At 38.7% G+C, this 21,021-nt stretch overlaps 1 protein-coding gene across 1 annotated transcript in view; it reads left to right on the forward strand.

Moving 5' to 3' along the window:
- Positions 1 to 408: 408 nt before the first annotated feature.
- UBN2 (ubinuclein 2) overlaps positions 409 to 21,021 on the forward strand; it is a 57,670-nt gene continuing 37,057 nt past the window's right edge. Inside the window, exons 1-3 of the mRNA XM_052638881.1 lie at positions 409 to 993; positions 6,111 to 6,203; positions 19,853 to 19,954. Coding sequence (XP_052494841.1) covers positions 523 to 993; positions 6,111 to 6,203; positions 19,853 to 19,954 — 666 coding nt within the window. The 5' untranslated portion in view covers positions 409 to 522. The remainder of the gene's footprint in view (positions 994 to 6,110; positions 6,204 to 19,852; positions 19,955 to 21,021) is intronic.

Here is a 21,021-nt window from a genome sequence, read left to right on the forward strand (position 1 = left end):
CTAGGTCGGTCCCAGGCACATCTCCACGCTCGCCACTGAGCGCCCCTCGGGTTTCCAGGTGCGAACAGGAAGCTTCTCGCTTACTCCCAGACCCCTCCCCTTTAGGAAGGGCGCAGACAGCGTCTCTGTTTCCGTGGAAACCGGTCCTGCCATGATGTCACTTCCGCTGACCTGTCTGGACTCCGGACTGTTGGGAGGAAAAGAGGAAAACTGAGCCATAGCCACGACGGTGGATGCGAGCGTCTCCTGCCTGCGCATGCGCCCGCTCGGCGGCCTGCTTCTATTTATGTGGGGGATCCAACATGGCGGCTGCGGCGACCCTGGCGATGGCGGTGGAGCCCGTCAGAACATAGTGGCGGGGAAGGGGGCACAGTCCGCACTCACGGTGGCGTCGGCGGAGACGGCTGAGGGTGGTGGAGGGAAGAAAAGCTACAGAGAGCAAAAGGAAAGGCAGGCAGGCAAACAACTCGGTGTAGAACCGAGCGCCGGCTCGAGCGAAGGCAGAGGGCCAGAACAGTGGGGATGGCGGAGCCACGCAGAGTAGCGTTTATTAGCTTGTCACCGGTGAGGCGGCGCGAGGCCGAGTTCCCGGGGGCCGAACGCGAGCCCGAATATCCTCGCGAGCCTCCCCGGCTGGAACCGCAGCCGTACCGCGAGCCGGCCCGGACGGAGCCGCCGGCCCCGCGGGAGGTTGCCCCCAGGTCGGAGGCGCAGCCCCCGCCGCGGGAGAAGCCGCTCCCTCAGCGCGAGGTCAGCCGCGCCGAGCCGCCCATGTCGCTGCAGCGCGAGCCCCCGCGGCCCGAGCCGCCGCCACCGCCGCTCCCGCAGTTGCACTTGCAGCCGCCCCCGCCGCGGGAGTCGACTTCCCGGGCCGAGCCGCAGCCGAGGCCGCCGAGGGAGACGGTGCGCCTGGAGCTGGTGCTCAAAGATCCCACCGACGAGAGCTGCGTGGAGTTCAGTTACCCGGAGCTGTTGCTGTGTGGAGAACAACGGGTACAGAAGATCCCTCCCTCATCCCCCAGACCCCGGGAGCCTCGAGACCAGACCCGTCCGCCTCCCCCCAGTGGTTTGCACCTTCCGACGCCCACCTTGCGCGTCTCGGGTCTCCGCAGAGGGTGGCTAGAAGGGGCAGGGGCCGAGCGGGTGTGCTTTCCTCTGCTCCCCTGGGTTGGCCGAGGCTCCTACCCGCTCCACCGACCATCCTCCCCTACCCCCCGCATCCTGCTCTCGCTCCCGTTCCAGACGCTGTTCGGATCTGGCTTTCCCCTGCACCTTTCGAAACCTCAGGTTTCATCTCTGCCTTCTACAAAAAAACCTGGGGCCCCTGCAAGTTGCGTTGTTGGGTTTTGCTTGCGGACCTCCAGCAGTCGTTTCGGTAGAAAGGAAGAGAAAACCTGGGGGACACGCCCCCCAGTGTGAAGCAGAGACATTGTGTAACCCCTCCAGGATCATCCTCACCTTCGTCGCTGTTTGTTGTTGTGAGCGCTGAGATGTGCTTCTGAGCGTGGGGTATTTTTCTTAATTGAAGGGGATTTAAAAGTAATCTAAACATTTTCAGACTAAGGATTCCACTTTAGGAATGAAGGATACCTGGGCTAGTTATCTGGTTCCTTATTTTTCTCTTTCGTGTTGATATTGGTAAACCTTTTAAGCTTTGTTTTCTCTAGTGTTCATGCAGCAATTGAATGGGAGGGTGTCTCTCGTTTTATTTGGTGCTTACCATCATATTCTTATTTGAGTGTACATATCATTAGTTTATTGGTCCTAGTTGAAGGATATTGCACTTGGCCATTGTGATTTTTGGATGATGAAAATAATGTTAGCTTTGAATTTCTAAAAACTTTATTAAAAATACCTAGGTATGCCTTTGGTGGAACTGGTGAACAATGGAGATAGAAGAGGGGCTTGTTGGTAGCTGTAATTTTTATTGTTGGTTGGTGATCTTCAGAAGTCGGCTAGAAAGGGAAATGACGGGGTAAGAGTAATAACAATTTCTTCTGTTGTTTAGAGACTATTCTGTTTATTAGGTTTTGCTTTAGCACCCGTCTAATGGACCCCAGAAGTCACTTTTTTTATTTTCATCCTCGATTTTCTTTATAGTTGAAATGAATAACTTAGTTTAAAAATAGCATATTAAACAATGTCACTAGATTTTGTTTGTTGTAAAGCCAGCCAATCTTTTGATCATTATTTACAAATACTATTGTGTGATCAAATCATTACTAAATGTTTGCAACCAAAATGAATTGTTAAGGATAGAGATCATTTTGGTCATTTCCACACACCATTTTGCCCTCACTTTAGTGCCCCTGTTATTCATAAAGTGATCACATATTTTTCCTCCAAAGAATTTTGAGAATATTGAACTGAAGCATTTTTCAAAAAATTGTGCTATATTTGATCTTCTAATCTAAAAAAGGCTTGCAGTTGTACTCCCTAATCTACTTCATAAATTATAGGTGATTATATTGGGGAAAAAATACATGATAATGACATTTACTGATTTCTCACTGTGTGCTAAACACAGTTCTAATTGTGGCTTGTGGAGTTTAGTCCAGCAGAACTGCATGAGAAAAAACCTTCATCCCCATTTTACAAAGAGGCGGCTGGTTCCCAGAGTGCTTATATGTCATCTTATTAGTACTTTTTCCCAAATGCTAGTACCAGTTCTTGATAAAAACAGAATTCTTACAATTAACTCATATCGTATAAATTTAGAAAGTCCTGCCCAATTGAACTGAAAAAAAGAATTATAGTAGAAATACAAAGACCTCTGTTATGATCTTTATGCTATAATATTCATGGGATGATAGACTAATAATAGATACGTATCTTTTAATTATGAAGTTGATTTTGACACCCTACCCTATTAATTTGATAATATCAGAACTAATAATTTCATGTACTAGGAGAAAGGTGAATAATTCATTTAATTTTCCTTTTACACTATCAATTTGTGGTGTATTAGTCTAGTTATCTTGTACATTCAGCCATATATCATTTGACATATTCCACTGAACCAAAATATCCATTGTTTATACAATATACACATCCATTGTTTATTGTTTATACATATATACATACATATCCATTTGTGCCTTTGCAACAAATATTTGCCAGATTTTCCTATGATTATTTCCAGTGAACATATTTAATACATAAGGAAGTATAGAAAACACCTTTCTAAATGAAGTTGTCACATTTCCATGAAAGGAAATCCTGGGAAGAGAAACCAGGAAAAGGCAAAATGTAAGCAGTAGAATTAATCTGCAAAGAGATTCCCAGCTTTGGTTTTTCTTCCCCTCAGGAGAAGTCCAGTTTATTTTCAATGATGATGGAATATTTTCAAAATAGTTTTTAAATTTTGTGGTGATTTAGTGGCTAAGTCGTGTCCGACTATTTCGACCTCATGGATTGTAGCCTGCCAGGCTCCTCTGTCCATGGAATTCTCTAGGCAAGAATACTGGAGTGGGTTGCCATTTCCTCCAGGGGATCTTCCTGACCCAGGAATAGAACCCAGGTCTCCTGCATTGCAGGTAGATAGATTCTTTACCTACTGAGCTATGAGGGAAGCCCTCATTTTACCTTATTGTAATTGAACAACATACTGTGTAGCAGGTTAAGAGTAGCAGGGGAAGGAAAAGAGATCTTGTAAAATTAAAAGAAGAAAACTTTCTGCAATATTGGGATAGCTGTTACCCAGTAAGACTTTACTTGATAGATATGTAAGTATAAAAAACCTGTTACATGTGAGTACAGTCTGTACTGGGGTGAATTTAAACCATCTTTCATAAATACACAACAGTAAAACCCCTATTAACTAAATGCAGTCAGGAATTTTTCTAAACTTACTTTTTATTTATAAGGGAAAACATAATCAAATGAGCAGGTGTTGGCAAAATACGGAAAACAAAACCCGCTCTAGTTGTCAGAACACAGATTAGCTAAACCCTTAACCTTGTCTGCGGGAGTATTGATCCTGGTTGAGGTGGAGGCATTGTAATCACCTCTATCCTGAAAGAGTAATTTGTTCACCTTTTCTGGCTCAGGGGAATTGATACATAAGAAATCCTTTTTTAACTCTTAGTAAACCAGAAAATCACTTAACCAGAAAACGTCTTTCCATAAACATGATTAATTGAGCATTTTGTATAAAAATAAATGATTGCAATGGTAATGTGAGTATACTGTTCCCAGAGAACTCTGTGTTATTCCATTATTTGTCATACTGTGTATTTTGGATAACATATATGAAACCTCTTCTGAAAATGGTGTTAGTTAACATCAAAGGAAAGAATCGTTGCGTCAGTTTTGCCTATGGGTTGATCGGTTATTTTGGTATTTACTAATTATTAGGTCTTTTCACCCGAAAAATGTAAAGCTTAGAGCCTTAATTTTGAAAGCAAGTCAGTTTCCTTAAATTTACTTTTATAGATTATGATGAGTAAATAAGTGATTTAATTTTGCTGCCCATATAAAAATCCACATATAAAATATTTGATAATGGTATATAAGGTGATTCTTATTTAAAATATCTATTCGTGTGTTTATATTTGCTCATACAGAAATGGGTCAGGTCAGTAGTGAGATGTAGTATTTGGGCTCCATCGTGATATAAGGGGAACAGTTTATAATGGCAAGGGTGGTGGTTTACTGTCCGTAACTCTAATCTCATGTTAAGGCTATCTCCTGAACATGCCTAGTGCTTCTTGTTTCATTACCTTTCTGCTTGCTTGCTTGCTTTTTTTTGTTTCTTTCGTTTATGTTTTGTTTCTTTCCTTTCTTGTTTCATCACCTTTCTGCTGCTTTGTTTGCTTCAGGTCATATTTATATTTTCCTTTGATAACTCCTGTTGGGATAAAGGACTGTACATGTTATTTAATACAATAGATAATTTTCAAAATTGATTTAAAAGTTCCTTTAAGCTTTAAAATGTATCCTTTCATTCTAATGCCTCCTAAGTATGATGAATTGTTTTGTATTCATTCTGTCCATATTTTTCGATTAATCATGTCTCAGCCTTTATAGCCAGGATGAAATATCTTGGTTTCAAAGTTCGCAAAATGTCATCCCTTCTACATTTTCTCTTGACCTTCAGGGCAAATCTGTGTCTAATATTTCAGCTGTATTGTACTTTCATTTTAATTACTGCTTGAAGATGGTACGTCAGTTAAAGCACCTTTTTTTCCCATGAACTTTATAGTCAGTTCATAATTAGATAATATGTAGCTCCTTGTTTTGTTTTTTCTTTATATATATTGGATTATATCTATATATATATGAAGTGTGTCTGTGAAATAGTAAGCTTGAGTAAAAGATGTGATGTGTCTCTTTGTTTATTTTGATCACTAGGTGGTAAATGCTGGATCCTGGCTGTATGTTTTGAACTGTGCTTTATAGTAGATTTTAACTCTTCCTGCTAAAAGGAAGCCTTGATAATCTAATCTGTAGCTATTGAACTTTTCTGCCTTGTTAGAAGTCGTATGAATTTCTTGAATGGATATTCATTGACAGGATGTAGGTGATACAGAGCTTGTCTATGCTTGGCCTCAGCAAAAAGCTATAGCAGCTACAGATATTCCAGTGCTAACTCAGGGCAGATGATTAAATGATGATTGTAATAAACTTTTAAAAGCAAAAGAATTTCTGACCAAATTGGTTAATCTTTGTTGGGAAGTTATCAAAGTACAGTTATAGGTGTGTTGGTTTTTTTTTAACCTAATTTTCTTGGGTTTCTTTGGCCTTTTTATTTTGGATAGGGTAACCATAGATCATTTTGTGACTGAAGACAATTTGAATTGTTGAGTTTTTAACTGTTGAAAAACTTTAAAATGTGTAAGACTCCATTAAAACTGCAAATATTTTTGCTATAAACTCACATTTCTTTCTAGTTTTTTTTTAATTTTTAAATTTTTTAAAAATTAAAATGGATTTTTCAAATCAAGTGTAGTTGATTTACAGTGTTTTTTTTTTAGTTACTTTTTAATGCTTCTAGTTTATTTGTTAATATTTGGAAAAATTGACTCATTTACTAAATTTTAAAGACATAGTCAACTCTAATTGAACTAATACTAATACTTCTGTTTCTTTTACCATTCACTTTGAATCAGAAAAAGCCTGTTTACACAGAAGATCCGTTCAGTGATGATCATCAAGAGAGGCAAGAAGTGGAAATGTTGGCTAAGAAGTTTGAAATGAAATATGTGAGTATAATAAACTTCACTGAGGTAATTTTATCCTGTTGGCCTTTTTTTTTTTTCCTTGTGACTGGTTGGGAGGGCTTATGACATCCATTGCTCACATTATCTTGTTCTAATAAATTGAACCCAGATAAATGGTTAGATGATCAAATAAAGATGCTGATAGGTATGTGGTGGCTATAGTAGTAACTGTCATTTCTTATACTCCTTCTGGAGTTTAGGCAGTTTGCTTATCATTATCTGCAATCCTTGTAACAGCACTGCAAGGTAAGTGACATTGACCACATTTACAGATGAGGAAACAGGTCTGTGCTTAAGGTTAAATAACTGACCTAAGGTCACATGTACTGATGGCAGAAATGAGACTGCGTTTCCAGGTCTATTTTAGCTTAATCCTTTGCTCTTTCCACTGCCATTGAGAACACTGCTTTAATTCCTTTGGTATAGTAGTTCTTAGCCTTCCTGCCTCTTAAGTGTTTAAGAGATTTTGAATGTGTGTCCTTCTAGGCCACTTACAGGATCAATCAGAAGCAGCATGAAATTTCTTTATAAGTGCCTTGTCTACCTTAAAAACCCATGTGCATTTTATAAACTGTGCCACAATAGGTTAGTATTTGTTTTAATATAAAAATAAATTTGAATTTCCTGATTGTGAAGTTGCTTACTATTATTCTCAGTTTTTCTGGTGTAATTGACTTTGTTGGAAAATCCCTCCCATACCCTTCCCATGTTTATTCTATGGCTTTAACTACCCCTGTCTTGTTGCTCAGACCTGACCCAAGAGAAGCAAGACCTTACCTCTCTTGTGGTTCCTCTGAGAGCACTGAAAAGTATCTCACAGAGATAGGATATCAGCTCACGCTAGCCCTGTCATTTGTGTTATCTTCAAAATGCAGTTAGGGTGGCTGTAGTAGTAACTGTCATTTCTTGGTGATCTTGGTGAACACTTGTTGGCTCTTTGTGGTAATGAGGAAGCAGTTTGAGGGGAGGAAAATACATGAGAATGTTTTGAAATGTGGGTCAGGTTCTAGGTCATACTTTGCCAGCTGCTAATTGTATCCATTGGTGAGTTTATTTAACCTCTTTGTGCCAAAGTTTTCTTCCCTGTAAATTTGAGAAGTTCACATTTTTCACACCCTTCTCTGGCTCTGTAGTCTGCGGCTGTATAATATCTTGAGGGGTGAACTGATGGAAAGAATAGCCAAAGTTGTTACGCTGATTTGCAGTGTTAATTATAATGCAGTGTTCTCAGATTATAAATCCTGAAATACCTATCCATAGTTTTTCTACAAATTAATAAATACTTTGGTTAAATTTAGTGTTTTAATCAGCTAGTCCATTTTACATGGTTCAAATTCAAAAGTATGGAATGAAAAATCTTCCATTTATTCTCTTGTCCACCCACCTAATCTCATTTCCGAGAGGCAAATAGTGCTCTTGAGTGTCCTTCCCAAAGATATTTTATGTGTATCTTTATACATTATTCCTTCCCCTGCCACCACCCTTTTACACATATTGCAGAATACATGATTCTGCTCTTTGCTTTTTTCATTTCCTATATCATGGAGATTTTTTTCCATATCCAGGCAAAGGGAGCTTTCTCTCTTTTTCAAAGCTGCATGGTATTCCGTTGTATGGCAATATCACAGTTTATTTAACTAGTCCCCCACATAATTGCAAAATTGTTTCCGAAAATTTGCTTTTCTAATAGTGCCATAGTAAATTTAGTAGCATGGCATTTCATACTTCTTCAAGTTTATCTGTAGAACAAATTCCTAGAAGGGGATTTTTTAGGTCAAAACATTTATGCATGTATATTTTTGGTATATACAGTATTATCAAATTAGGAGTTTCAATTATTAGTTTCTACTCCCTCCAACACTCTTGTTAAAATATTTTTTCCCCCATGGGTTATAAAACCAAGGGCTACAATTGCCCTTTGGAAATGGAAGATTCCCAGCATATCCTATAAGGAAGGAACCTCATAGTTTGCATTAAATCTTATTGGGAATCTTTTAGATAGTTCTTGGCATAGAAAAACCAGTGTCCAGAAGAAGTTGGTGGTTGTGTAAAATTGTTTTATGTGATTAGGATATACTCAAGCACTGTCATTTTGCAAGGATAAAATGTTGCTCTTGTTATCACTGAATTTAATGGACTATATTTCTTCTCTAGTTCTTCATTTTGACTGCTGACTCTTTTATTTCATTCTAAGTAGAGATTTAAAATATTCTGCCTCATCAAGGTTTTATGTACATAGATCTAAAAGCATGCCATGAATATCGTAACAGTGAATGTTAAGTATGCATATTATTACAAGTTATTTGGAAACTTTTTAAAAAATCACCAGACTCTTAAGTGTCCCGTGAGAAGATACCTTGTCCAGCTCTAGGCTCCAGGCTCCACAAAAGATCACTCTTAAACAGCAGATTTTTATTGGTGTTTAAAGACAGTATATGCAGATGTCTATATGTATATTTATACATATATGACAATTGTTTATATAAGTACCATATGTATATTTATATTTTAACTAAAAGAAAATCTTTTAGATATTTGCAAAATGTTAACCCACCAAAGTTCGATTACTTTTTGTGCATATGACAAAAAGATGACTTATAAACCTTTTGAGGTTTATAAAACACAAATAAAACTTGTATCCCTAGCTACCTTTTCTTCTTACTTTTTTTCCCCCTAAGTAATATAACTTAGATGTCCTTGTCATTATTTCTGAAAATCACTTAAGGTTATTTCTGACCTTTTGTTTCTTGTAACAAGAGATGGAGATAATTTGTTAAATTCTGTATATAAATAATAAAATATTTGAGTGTTTATTTGGACATACAAAGAATCATGTTATTTGCCGCCTCCTGGAGAAACTTTAAAAATAATTGGGAAGACAAAACATATATGACACACAAATGCAGTGTCTGTGGAAATGAATGACTCTCCTTTGGGGACCTAAAATTGAGTAGAAGAGCCAGTCTCATTCTTGAAATTGGGAGGAATTTTGGAGACTTGAATGGATCCTTTGAACCTCCTTTCCACCCTTTGTAAGCCTACACTGGATCAGAGGCGGCAGTAGCAGCGGGTTGTAGTGGAAAGAACCGAGGGTTATGATTTAATGAAGCTGCATTCTAATCTTCTCTGCCATAGCTAGCTGGGTTACCTTACTGAAACCTCTTGGCTTTTTTGTGCTTTAGTATGTGTAAGGGGAAAGTAAGGTCTGCTTAGTCAACTTTATAACACAAAAGTTTTGTCAGCATAAGATGAAAAATAGATTGTTAATGTTTAAAATGTTTAAAGTGCTATCTAAATGCGAAATGCTGTTTAGTCACTTAAACATATCATTCTTTTCTCTGAAAAATAATTTATTTCAGGAAATAGCAAGTAACAGATTAATTTTGCAAAAAAAGACATTAAAATACCAATATTTTTCTCTCTCTTTTAGGCAGATATATTAACCTGGCCTCCTGATTACCCAGAGGGCTAGATCTATGCAGAGAATTACTTCATTGGATAAAACAGAAATTAAAGCTTATCATTCTTGTGGAGAGTTGCTTTATTCTGTACATGTCATAAATTCTTTGTACATAAACATCTGTGTGGTTTTAACCTCTTAATTGACAACCCCACTGATTTTGATCTTTTCCTTCAGCCATTCTGTTCCATGTAGCCTTTATCTTTGGTCCTCCACTCACTTGTTACATATTCTTCTTAACTGTTGTGTCTTCTTACAGACCACAACAGATTATTTGGAGCCCTTTAAGAAAAATTATTGGCCAACAGTGACTTGGGAGAAGATATCTTCTCCAAACCTAGGCTCTCACAAAAAGAGTACGGTTAAACAACAAATGGGGATATTATTGCCCTATAGTTTATACTGTCCTATAGTTATTTTAGTGTTTGAAATTCAGGAGTAGCAAATTCAGATGTCCTCAGTTGTGCACTGATCAATCAGTGAAGCAAGTCTGATGGACACTGGAAGTGGGGAATTCTTCCGAACAGGGGGCAGACAGCACATGCCCTATCTTAAAGGGGACACTGCTACTCGGTTCCAGCCTTTGTTAACTTTGCAGGAATTTGGCCTTAGGGTTGCCAAATCTTTCCATTTCTCCAAAGAATGCTGAAATCTGCATTTTACTCTATTATTCTTACTTTTGAATGTTGGCTTCTAACTAAAACACCTCCCGGGCTAGCCAAAATATATCTGAGGGCCATATTTGGCTCTCAAGCTTTTGTTTGAGACCTTTGTGTACTTGGTTCACTGTTTTTTTTTCCCCTAATACATTTAACTTGTCAGTTCATCTACTTTTTACATTTCTGCTCTTTCTCTTCTGTGAGCAGGGTGGCTGGTGGTACACATGGGAGCCTATACCATTTCTACTGTGATGAAGCATGTATTTGTATGAAGATTCAGAGAACCGGGCAAGCTAAACTCAGTTGGGGATTTCCAGATAAGGAGAAAATAGGATGCATTGAGATGTGGCTGGGTCCAAGAGAGATGTTAGTGGTAGTTGGAAAGCCTGTGAGGCCAGTTTGTGGGCTTTTTGTGGTCTTTAGTATATATAGCTGTTACTTGTGCTGGAGAGGAGTTATGTGAAGGGGGAGCAGGTGGCCACCTAAGGGAGAAGGGAAGGCTGCCTGTGGAGTATAGGATGCACTTTATCCTGCAGCCGTTGCTTGTGGATAGAAGGACTGAGACAGCTTTGGTAGTTGACAAGCAGTGATAACAGAAATTATGGGGCGTATAGAACCCTGTATTGAATGATTGGTTTGTTTTTCCCCCATTCCATCCTATTTTTATTGTCTGTCATATTTCCTGCTACATTACTTGTCAAATAATGTGACAGTGTGTCAGTTCAGTTCAGTCGCTCAGTCATGTCCAACTGTTTGCGACTCTCACATCCATACATGACCACTGGAAAAACCACAGCCTTGACTGGATGGACCTTTGTCAGCAAAGTAATGTCTCTGCTTTTGAATGTGCTGTCTAGGTTGGTCATAGCTTTCCTTCCAAGGAGCAAGCGTCTTCTAGTTTCATGGCTGCAGTCCCCATCTGCAGTGATTTTGGAGCCCAAGAAAATAAAGTCTGTCACTGTTCCCATTGTTTCCCCATCTATTTGCCATGAAGTGATGGGACCGGATGCCATGATCTTTGTATTTTGAATGTTGAGTTTTAAGCAGCTTCTTCACTTTCCTCTTTCACTTTCATCAAGAAGCTCTTCAGTTACTCTTCGTTTTATGACATAAGGGTGGTGTCATCTGCATATCTGAGGTTATTGATTTCTCCAGGCAGTCTTGATTCCAGCTTGTGCTTCATCCATCCCGCCATTTTGCATGATGTACTCAGCATATAAGTGAAACAAGCAGGGTGACAATATACAGCCTTGACATACTGCTTTCCTAATTTGGAACCAGTCTGTTGTTCCATGTCCAGTTCTAACTGTTGCTTCTTCACCTGCATGCAGATTTCTCAGGAGGCAGGTCAGGTGCTCTGGTAGTCCCATCTCTTGAAGAATTTTCCACAGTATGTATTTCCTCAGTATGTGACAGTATGCATTCAGCAGCAGTTGCTAAATTATTTTTTGGAAAAAGGGCAACATACGTATTCAGCACTTACTTCTACCTAGAATATATCAAAATGGTTGTTGTACACTCATAATAAATAGCTAAGTCCAAGTTTTGACATTTGACATTTGTCTTGTTGGTTATTGTAGGCAGGAAGTAGAAGACAGTTTAAAGAGACCACCATAACTTTCCTCATTCCCAGTCTTAAGGCTCCACATGTTGAGGCTAAATATGTATAGTACTTTCCAGTTCAGTTTTTAGATATTTGTAGGTTGTGTATGCTTTTCTGAGGCCATGTATACTCTAGATTAGAGCATGGAACGAAGTTTGGTTTGATGGGTATAGACTTGCTCTCTAAGCCTGCGAGGCCATAGGATGACATTTGGTGGTTGGAAGATTTATTTTAGTGATTTTCCTCACTCTCTTACCCCAGCATCTTGAAAGATCATGCTGTCCTAGAACTGGATATAAATTCAATAATCTAAAGGAAAGTGCTCAACCCAATATCTGATACCTTGCAGTTAAAACTATTTGAATCTCAATGACTCTCTAAACAGGAAGACATATATTCTGCCAGGCATTTATTAGCCTTTATAAAATCACATCGTGACTTTAAAATCTGCTTATTATACCACATAGATTTTGAATCCCACCTCTGATGCTTTGATTTTGGACTTTCTAAACCCTTAAGTAGCTTCATATTTATTTTAAAAGAGAGGATAGGGGTAGATTTGATGGTTTAAAAGTTATGAGCAGTCTTATAAGTAAGGCATTTGATGAAGTAGAGTTAACACTTTTTAATAAAAAAGTACATAAAAAGTCATTCTTCTGGTATGGCTTTTAAAACTGATTTTGTTCAATTATGTTTAAAAAAATGGCAATATCTTGGCATAACTAATTTTCAATGAAATTGGCTTCTTCATAGTATATACTAAACTGAGTTGAAACGAAATATATTTTTGTACTTAAAATAATTATAAATTGTTAGAAAAGTATCCTCAAATGTGAGAATGATATAAGTGGATATCAGAAAGCATTTATGTGCCCTGTCTGGGAATTTTAAGGATTCTCTCTGCTCTTCATATTATTAGATCATCATCCACACTTGCTGAGGCATTCAAGCTTCCTTGAGAACTTCCTGGCCTGGTTTTCCTCTATTTGTTTTGGCCTTATACTAGATCTTGTCCCTAAGGATCAACTTGGTAGGACTTTGGGTAAAACAGTTTGGGCGAGCTTGTTAATACTACCACAAAATGAGTTCTACTTACAAAGCACTAGTGTATTTAAGTTCTGTTGACCAGTAATAGTGTGAAACTGCAAATACAATAAAAATGTAAAATAATAGCCTTTTAAAGCAGTCTGATGGGTGTGGTTTTTCAAAGGGCAAGAGAGAATTCTCCCCTCAAATAATAGTTTCTTTATTGCAGTTAACAATTCTAATTGCTTGCCGTGACATGCCCTTTTAAGTCCTTGGCCTGTTTAAGCTAAATAAGTTCTCTGCATCTTCTTTAGATCCCATAGGAACAGTTGAGAATCAGCAGTTTTAGGGTATTTGGGAGGAAGGTTCTGAATCCATAAGTAGTGATTATAGAAATCTGAGTATACTGTTTCTGTGTTGTTAAGTCAGCTCTTGACTGCTTTCCACTGACTTAAATCTCTACCCTTTTCTGTTGGTAGGTTAAGGAAATTAGTAAAGGTGGAAGATAAGGTTGTGATAGGGCTGCAACAACTATCTGTGTGACCAGGAGATATTTTCTTCTCAGTTATCAAATTGGAGTCTTGGCAGTGTCATGCTTCTGTCTTCCGTAGGTGATCAGTGAAAGTTGGTTATTCAGTTCAGTTCAGTCGCTCAGTCACGTCCGACTCTTTGCGACCCCATGAATCGCAGCACGCCAGGCCTCCCTGTCCGTCACCATCTCCTGGAGTTCACTCAGAGTCACGTCCATCGAGTCAGTGATGCCATCCAGCCATCTCATCCTCTGTCGTCCCCTTCTCCTCCTGCCCCCAATCCCTCCCAGCATCAGACTCTTTTCCAATGAGTCAACTCTTCGCAGGAGGTGGCCAAAGTACTAGAGTTTCAGCTTCAGCATCATTCCCTCTGAAGAAATCCCAGGGCTGATCTCCTTCAGAATAGACTGGTTGGATCTCCTTGCAGTCCAAGGGACTCTCAAGAGTCTTCTAGGGTTATTATAACTTGGAGGCAATGGGTGGTCCTGTAAGTTTGTTTTCCGTTCTGGTGTTCCAGTATAATTGGGCTTCCTTGGCTTGAAACACTGATTATTAGGTTAAGCAGGTACTAATGACTCGTAAGCCATTTTTTTCTGAGTCAGGGTATGTGAACTAGTGCCCTCCAGGAATAGATTTAAAGGGATTTCTTCGTCTTAGATGTAGCAAAATAAGGCTTTTTAAAATTTGGAAAATAAAATTTGCATTGTTTTAAGATGCATTTACTATGTTAACTATAATATCAACAACTACAGGAGGCCAGACAATTTATCAGGTAAGGCTTTGATGCTTCTGAGGAGTATTTTTGCTAAAGGTACTGGACAAGAGAGCAGCTCCAAATAGGCCTAGTAGGAAAGACATGATAATACAGTCCTTTGCCAATCTGTCTTGAGTTTCTTTAGGTGAATTTTAATATTTGTAGATTAAAAAAAAAAAAGAAATTTCACTGGTGGCCTAGAGGTCAGGATTCCAGACTTTTCTTTGCTGTAGTTCTGGATTCAGTCCCTGGTTGGGGAACTGAGATCCTGCAAGCCAAAGTCTTCCTTCACTGCTACTTCCAATTATATCCCTTCCACACTGGTAATAACCATGGTTATCCACTGGTTATAATTCTTTGAAATTTTGTATATAAAGCTATACATATATCTATAGACATATATTGTTCTGTTTTTCTTAAATCCTTCCATTTGTATGATAGTTGAATGAACAACTTGTTATTTTTAATGTTGTCTCTGTGATTACCAGTTAGGTTGAGCACTTCCAAATACTTAGTGAACATCAGCATTACTTTTTCTGTGAATAGCCTGAACTATACATAACATTTGGTAAATTGTTCTTGTTACCTTCTATATTATTGAATAGTCTTCTACCACGTTGTTTTAAAATGGCTGTTAATATTGAATAGATTTGTCATAGTATATATAATTTATACCTTTATCATTATTATGGTGCTATAATAGGAGCTTGGTAAAATCCTTATACTTCTAAGATCCTATTTTTAGAGGCATTTTAGTTTGATTAATACTATTAGGTAAAGCATTAGCCATTTTGGTTGCTATCATTAACAAGTGTCACATTTACTTATTTAACCATTTTACTGAATATAATAGGGATTCAGAGCTATTCATAACAGCTATCATTTTCAGTGGTAATTACTGGTATCTTTGACTAGACTTAAATGTTCCTAAATCTCTCTACTTAGGCGTAAGTTACTGGACTTATGCATAAGTCTCATTGTGTTCATTAAAATAGAACCTATTTGTTTTTCAAGTTTTCCCTAGATAAATCTTTTATTTTATTTTATTTTAGATAAATCTTTTATAGGCAACTAATTGTGCCTAGACAAAAAAATATATTAGGAGAGCAGAAAAAGATCATTGTGATTTTGAGTGGAAAACATCTAGGAGAAAAGCTTTACAACTTGGGCTAAGCTGTAAAGGGTAGGAGTATTCAGAGAGGGGTTAGGGGAAAGCATGAGGAAAGATAAGCTAGCATGTTTGGGAGGAGAATGGGTATATAAACTAAATGGATTAAAGTGCTCAAGTGAAAAAAAAGTTGGAAAGGTAGTTTTGAGTTAGCATGTAGAAGGCATTTAATTAATGCCATAGTAAGAGTTTTGGATTTATGTTGTAATAGGATGCTTCTGAAGTATTTTGAGCAAGGAAATGATACGAAATGATATTTTAGAAATGTTAGATGATAATAGGCAGGATGAATGGAGGATTAATGTGAGGAAATAATATGACAAACCCAGGCAGCATATTAAAAAGCAGAGACGTTACTTTGCCGACAAAAGCTATGGTTTTTCCAGTAGTCATGTATGAATGTGAGAGTTGAACCATAAACAAAGCTGAGCGCTGAAGAATTGATGCTTTTGAACTGTGTTGGAGAAGACTCTTGAGAGTCCCTTGGACTGCAAGGAGATTAAACCAGTCAATCCTAAAGGAAATCAGTTCTGAATATTCCATTGGAAGGACTGATGTTGACTGGTATTGACCATCTGGTGATGTCCATGTATAGAGTCTTCTCTTACGTTGTTGGAAGAGGGTGTTTGCTATGACCAGTACTTTCTCTTGGCAAAACTCTTGTTAGCCTTTGGCCTACTTCATTTTGTACTCCAAGGTCAAACTTGACCATTACTCCAGGTATCTCTTGACTTCCTACTTTTGCATTCCAGTCCCCTGTAATGAAAAGGACATCTTTTTTGGGTGTTAGTTCTAGAAGGCCTTATAGATCTTCATAGAACCATTCAACTTCAGCTTCTTCAGCTTTACTGATTGGTAGACAGACTTGGATTATTGTGATATTGAGTGGTTTGCCTTGGAAAGGAACAGAGATCCTTCTGTCGTTTTTGAGATTGCATCCAAGTACTGCGTTTCGGACTCTTCGGTTGACCATGATGGCTACTCCATTTCTTCTCAGGAATTGCCCTCAGTCGTAGATATAATGGTCGTCTGAGTTAAATTCACCCATTCCAGTCCATTTTAATTTACTGATTCCTATAATGTCGATATTCACTCTTGTCATCTCCTGTTTGACCACTACCAGTTTGCCTTGATTCATGAACCTAACATTCCAGGTTCCTGTTACCAACCTAGACAGCATATTAAAAAGCAGAGACATTACTTTGCCAAACAAAAGTCCATCTAGTCAAGGCTATGGTTTTTCCAGTAGTCATGTATGGATGTGAGAGTTGGACTATAAAGAAAGCTGAGTTCAGAAAAATTGATGCTTTTGAACTATGGTGTTGAAGAAGACTCTTGAGAGTCCATTGGATTGCAAGGAGATCCACCCAGTCCATCCTAAAGGAAATCAGTCCTGAATATTCATTGGAAGGACTGATGTTGAAGCTGAAATTCTAATACTTTGGCCACTTGATGTGAAGAACTGACTCATTTGAAGAGACCATTACGCTGGGAAAGATTGAAGGTGGGAGGAAAGGGAGACGACAGAGGATGAGATGGTTGGATGGCATCACTGACTCAATGGACGTGAGTTTGAATAAACTCCTGGAGTTGGTGATGGACAGGGAGGGCTAGCATGCTGCCGTCATGAGGTTGCAAAGAGTCGGACACAACTGAGCAACTGAACTTACTCACTGATGCAGTATTGCTCTTTATAGCGTTGTACTTTACTTCCGTCACCAGTTACATCCACAACTGATTGTTGTTTTTGGTTTGGCGCTGTCTGTTCATTCTTTCTGAAGTTATTTCTCCAGTGATCTTCAGTAGCATATTGGGCACCTGTTGACCTGGGGAGTTCATCTTTCAGTGTCCTATCTTTTTGCCTTTTCATACTGTACATACTGTTTGTACTGAGAAATCTGTATCAGGTCAAGAAGCAATAGTTAGAAGTGGACATGGAACAACAGACTGGTTCTGAATTGGAGAAGGAGTACATCAAGGCTGTATATTGTCAGCCTGCTTATTTAACTTATATACAGAGTACATCATGAGAAATGCTGGACTGGATGAAGCACAAGCTGGAATCAAGATTGCCAGGAGAAATATCAATAACCTCAGATATGCAGATGAAAGCACCCTTACGGCTGAAAGTGAGCCTCTTGATGGAAGTGAAAGAGGAGAGGGAGAAAGCTGGCTTAAAACTCAACATTCAGAAAATGAAGATCATGGTATCTGATCTCATCACTTTATGGCAAATAGATGGGGAAACAATGACAGACTTTATTTTCTTGGGCTCCAAAATCACTGTAGATGGTGACTGTCTGCCATGAAATTAAAAGACGTTTGCCCCTTGGAAGAAAAGCTGTGACAAACCTTAATAGCATATTAAAAAGCAGAGACATTACTTTGATGACAATGGTCCATCTAGTCAAACTATAGTTTTTCCAGTGATCATGTAAGGATGTGAGAGTTGGACCATAAACAAAGCTGAGCACTGAAGAATGGATGCTTTTGAACTGTGGTCTTGGTGTAGACTCTTGAGAGTCCCTTGGACTGCAAGGAGATCAAACCAGTCAATTCTAAAGGAAATCACTCCTGAATATTCATTGGAAGGACTGATGTTGAAGCTGAAGCTTCAACACTTTGGCCACCTGGTGTGAAGAACGGTCTCATTTGAAGAGACCGTTATGCTGGGAAAGATTGAAGGTGGGAGGAAAGGGAGATGACAGAGGATGAGATGGTTGGATGGCGTCACTGACTCAATGGACGTGAGTTTGAGCAAGCTCCAGGAGTTGGTGATGGACAGGAAAGCCTGGCATGCTGCTGTCCATGGGGTCGCAAAGAGTTGGACACAAGTGAGCGACTGTACTGAACTGAACTCAGTCATCTTATCCAGGAAAATAAAAGGGTTTCCACTCTGTGTTGGTCTCCAAATTGTTTTTAAAACTGGTAAAATATGAAAACGTGAGCAACTACTTTATTTCAAACCAAAATGACACTCTTCGCTGGTGATCGTATTGTAACGGTTTTATTCAATGAAAAGCATACAATGGCGTCATAGTTCTGGGGGGTAGGTTCTTTTTTTAACATTTATATGCAATACAAACATAGCATTTAGTCAGAATTACCTTACAAAATTACCTAAAAAGGAAATGGTTTTATGTTGGAGACATTTCTCAGTAAGTTCATCATAATTTTTTTTTTTTTCGTGTGAACACTGGAAGAGATCACCATTTCTTCACATGGAAATAGATGAAGTAATTTGCTTTCATTTAAGAGCCATGTTGCAGAAAACTCAGCCATCTTTCACCGGTGGAAGAAATGGTGAAATGAACTGCATTGAGAGACATGTGCACTGTGGAAATACAAAGCATAGGAGAGTTAGGTCTCACATGTTGCAGCTTCTGCAGGGCTCATTCTCACTCAGTGGTGGCGTGTGGGCAGGCAGCACCCTGAGCCCTGATGGTTTTCTCTCTGCTTTCTGAGCCTCCTTTTCCCCACTCCCGCTTCACAGCAGGTTTGACCTGGTTTTTCTCAGTGACTTAACTATAGTTACAAAACTAGGAAATTGGCATTGGCACGATACAGTTAACTAGACTACAGACCTTACTCAGATTTCACCAGTTTCTCCATGCATTCATTTTTTATTTTTTTATATGTCTGTGTATAATTAATTCTAGGATATTAAAAATACTTTTAAGAATAGTTTGGATTTACAGAAAAGTTGAAAAGAAAATATAAAGAATTTTCATATAGTTTTCACCCACTCTTTGCTGTAACATGTTATGATTGTATAGCAGACTTGTTACAAGTAACAAACCAACTTTGGTTCATTACTATTAATTGATACTGCATTTTATTCAAAATTTGCTTATTTCCCCCTAATGTCGTTTTTTTAGTGCCTGCACGCCAGGCAGGAGAGCAGATCACATTTCGTTTTTCTGTCTCTCTAAGCTTATCTAGACTATGACAGTTTCTCAGATTTTTCTCGTTTTTTTGTAATCTTGACCACCTTGAGGAATACTGGTCAGTTACTTGTAAGAATGTCTCTCAGTTGAGTTTGGTGTTTTTCTTGTGGTTCTGTTTGTCGTGATTTTATCTCGTGGTTAACCTATAACCGAGGTGACGGGCTTTTGAAAGGAAGATTGCAGAGTTTAAGTGCTATTTGTGTCTGTTCGTGTCAAGAGTAATGCTGTATCAATATGACTTACCACTGTTGGTGTTGACCTTGATCATGTGGCTGAGCAACGTTAGCCAGGCTTTTCACTTCAAACTTACTTTGGAAGCGAGTCCCTAAGTACAGCTTTCGTTCAAGATGTGAGGGGATTTAAGTTCAACCTCCTGAGGGGTATTATTTACAGAAGTCATTTGCAGATTCTTCTGACAGGTATTTTATAATTTTATGGAAACAACATGAGTACTGATTCAGTCTAACATATCTGTTCTTCACAGGGTGGGAAGCCCCGTAAACACCGGAGGGATCGGCTACAAGATTTAATCGATATAGGCTTTGGCTATGATGAGACAGATCCGTTTATTGATAACTCAGAGGCTGTGAGTAATTTGTCTTTAATATAATAGCACTTCTTTGTTTATTTGGGTAGTGGAATTCAAAGTAAATGTTTCAGCAGGTGTTTTTACTAATTCCCTTTTGATGTATGTCTAAATCATTTACAGTTTTGGTAATTCCCTGGCATTCCACTGGTTAGCACGCAGTGCTTTCTGGGTTGGAGCCTGGGTTTGATCCCTGGTTGGGAAACTAAAATCCCAAAAGCTGCATGGTGTAGCCAAAGGAAAAAATAAGTTTCCAGTTTTATGTGCTTACAAGTAATTGAGCCATCAGTAGTATACACTTCTCTTTGTGTACTTGAGTATGCATGTAAGATAATTATAGTTAAAATTATATGTATAGGTTAAGTTTCCAGTAGTGGGATTTATTGATCAGAGAATATTTCCATCTTGAGTTTTTAATCGATGTTCCCAAGGGCAGGTGTGTTTTGAAACTCCTTCCAGATCAGAACCATTTTGAAGACTGGGGCTGCTGGGTTGTAGTTAATCTGGCAAATACCTTGAAATTGTGCTTCATGGTTTTATTGCTGCCAGTCCTTACTACAGTGGTGATAGTTGAATGCTATCCTTCATCACAGCGTGTTTTGATGAAGCCCTACAGCTTTCTCCCTGGAATCTTCTTTCTCTTATAAAAGGAAGAGGAATTCAGGAGAGCATTTCATGACTACAACAGTGCATTGGTCGCATAGCAAATAAATAAAGGCATGTCATGTTTAGGGGTTGGTAAGTTGTATGTTCTTACATTCTTCTCAGTGTGCTGGAATAATCTAATCCCTGCATTATGATATCCCTTGCACTGTGTAGTGACTACTTAGAATATACAGAAGGTTACACTGAGGTGGCTGTTAGACTACCCACAAATTAGTACCTCTTTTTCCTGTTACTACAGTGCTTGGTTGTATAGAGGATGACAAGGCACGTAGTGGTAGGAAAGTGATAGGAAGGACTTCTAGCAAGAGGCATACATACCCTGTCATACTCCTGTGTTACTTTGGTTTCTTGACATAAACTGGTTTGCAAGCCTACTCTGTAGAAGTAAAATGTTGACAGTG

Source organism: Budorcas taxicolor, chromosome 4 (genome assembly GCF_023091745.1).
Source record: "Budorcas taxicolor isolate Tak-1 chromosome 4, Takin1.1, whole genome shotgun sequence".
NCBI lineage: Eukaryota > Metazoa > Chordata > Mammalia > Artiodactyla > Bovidae > Budorcas > Budorcas taxicolor.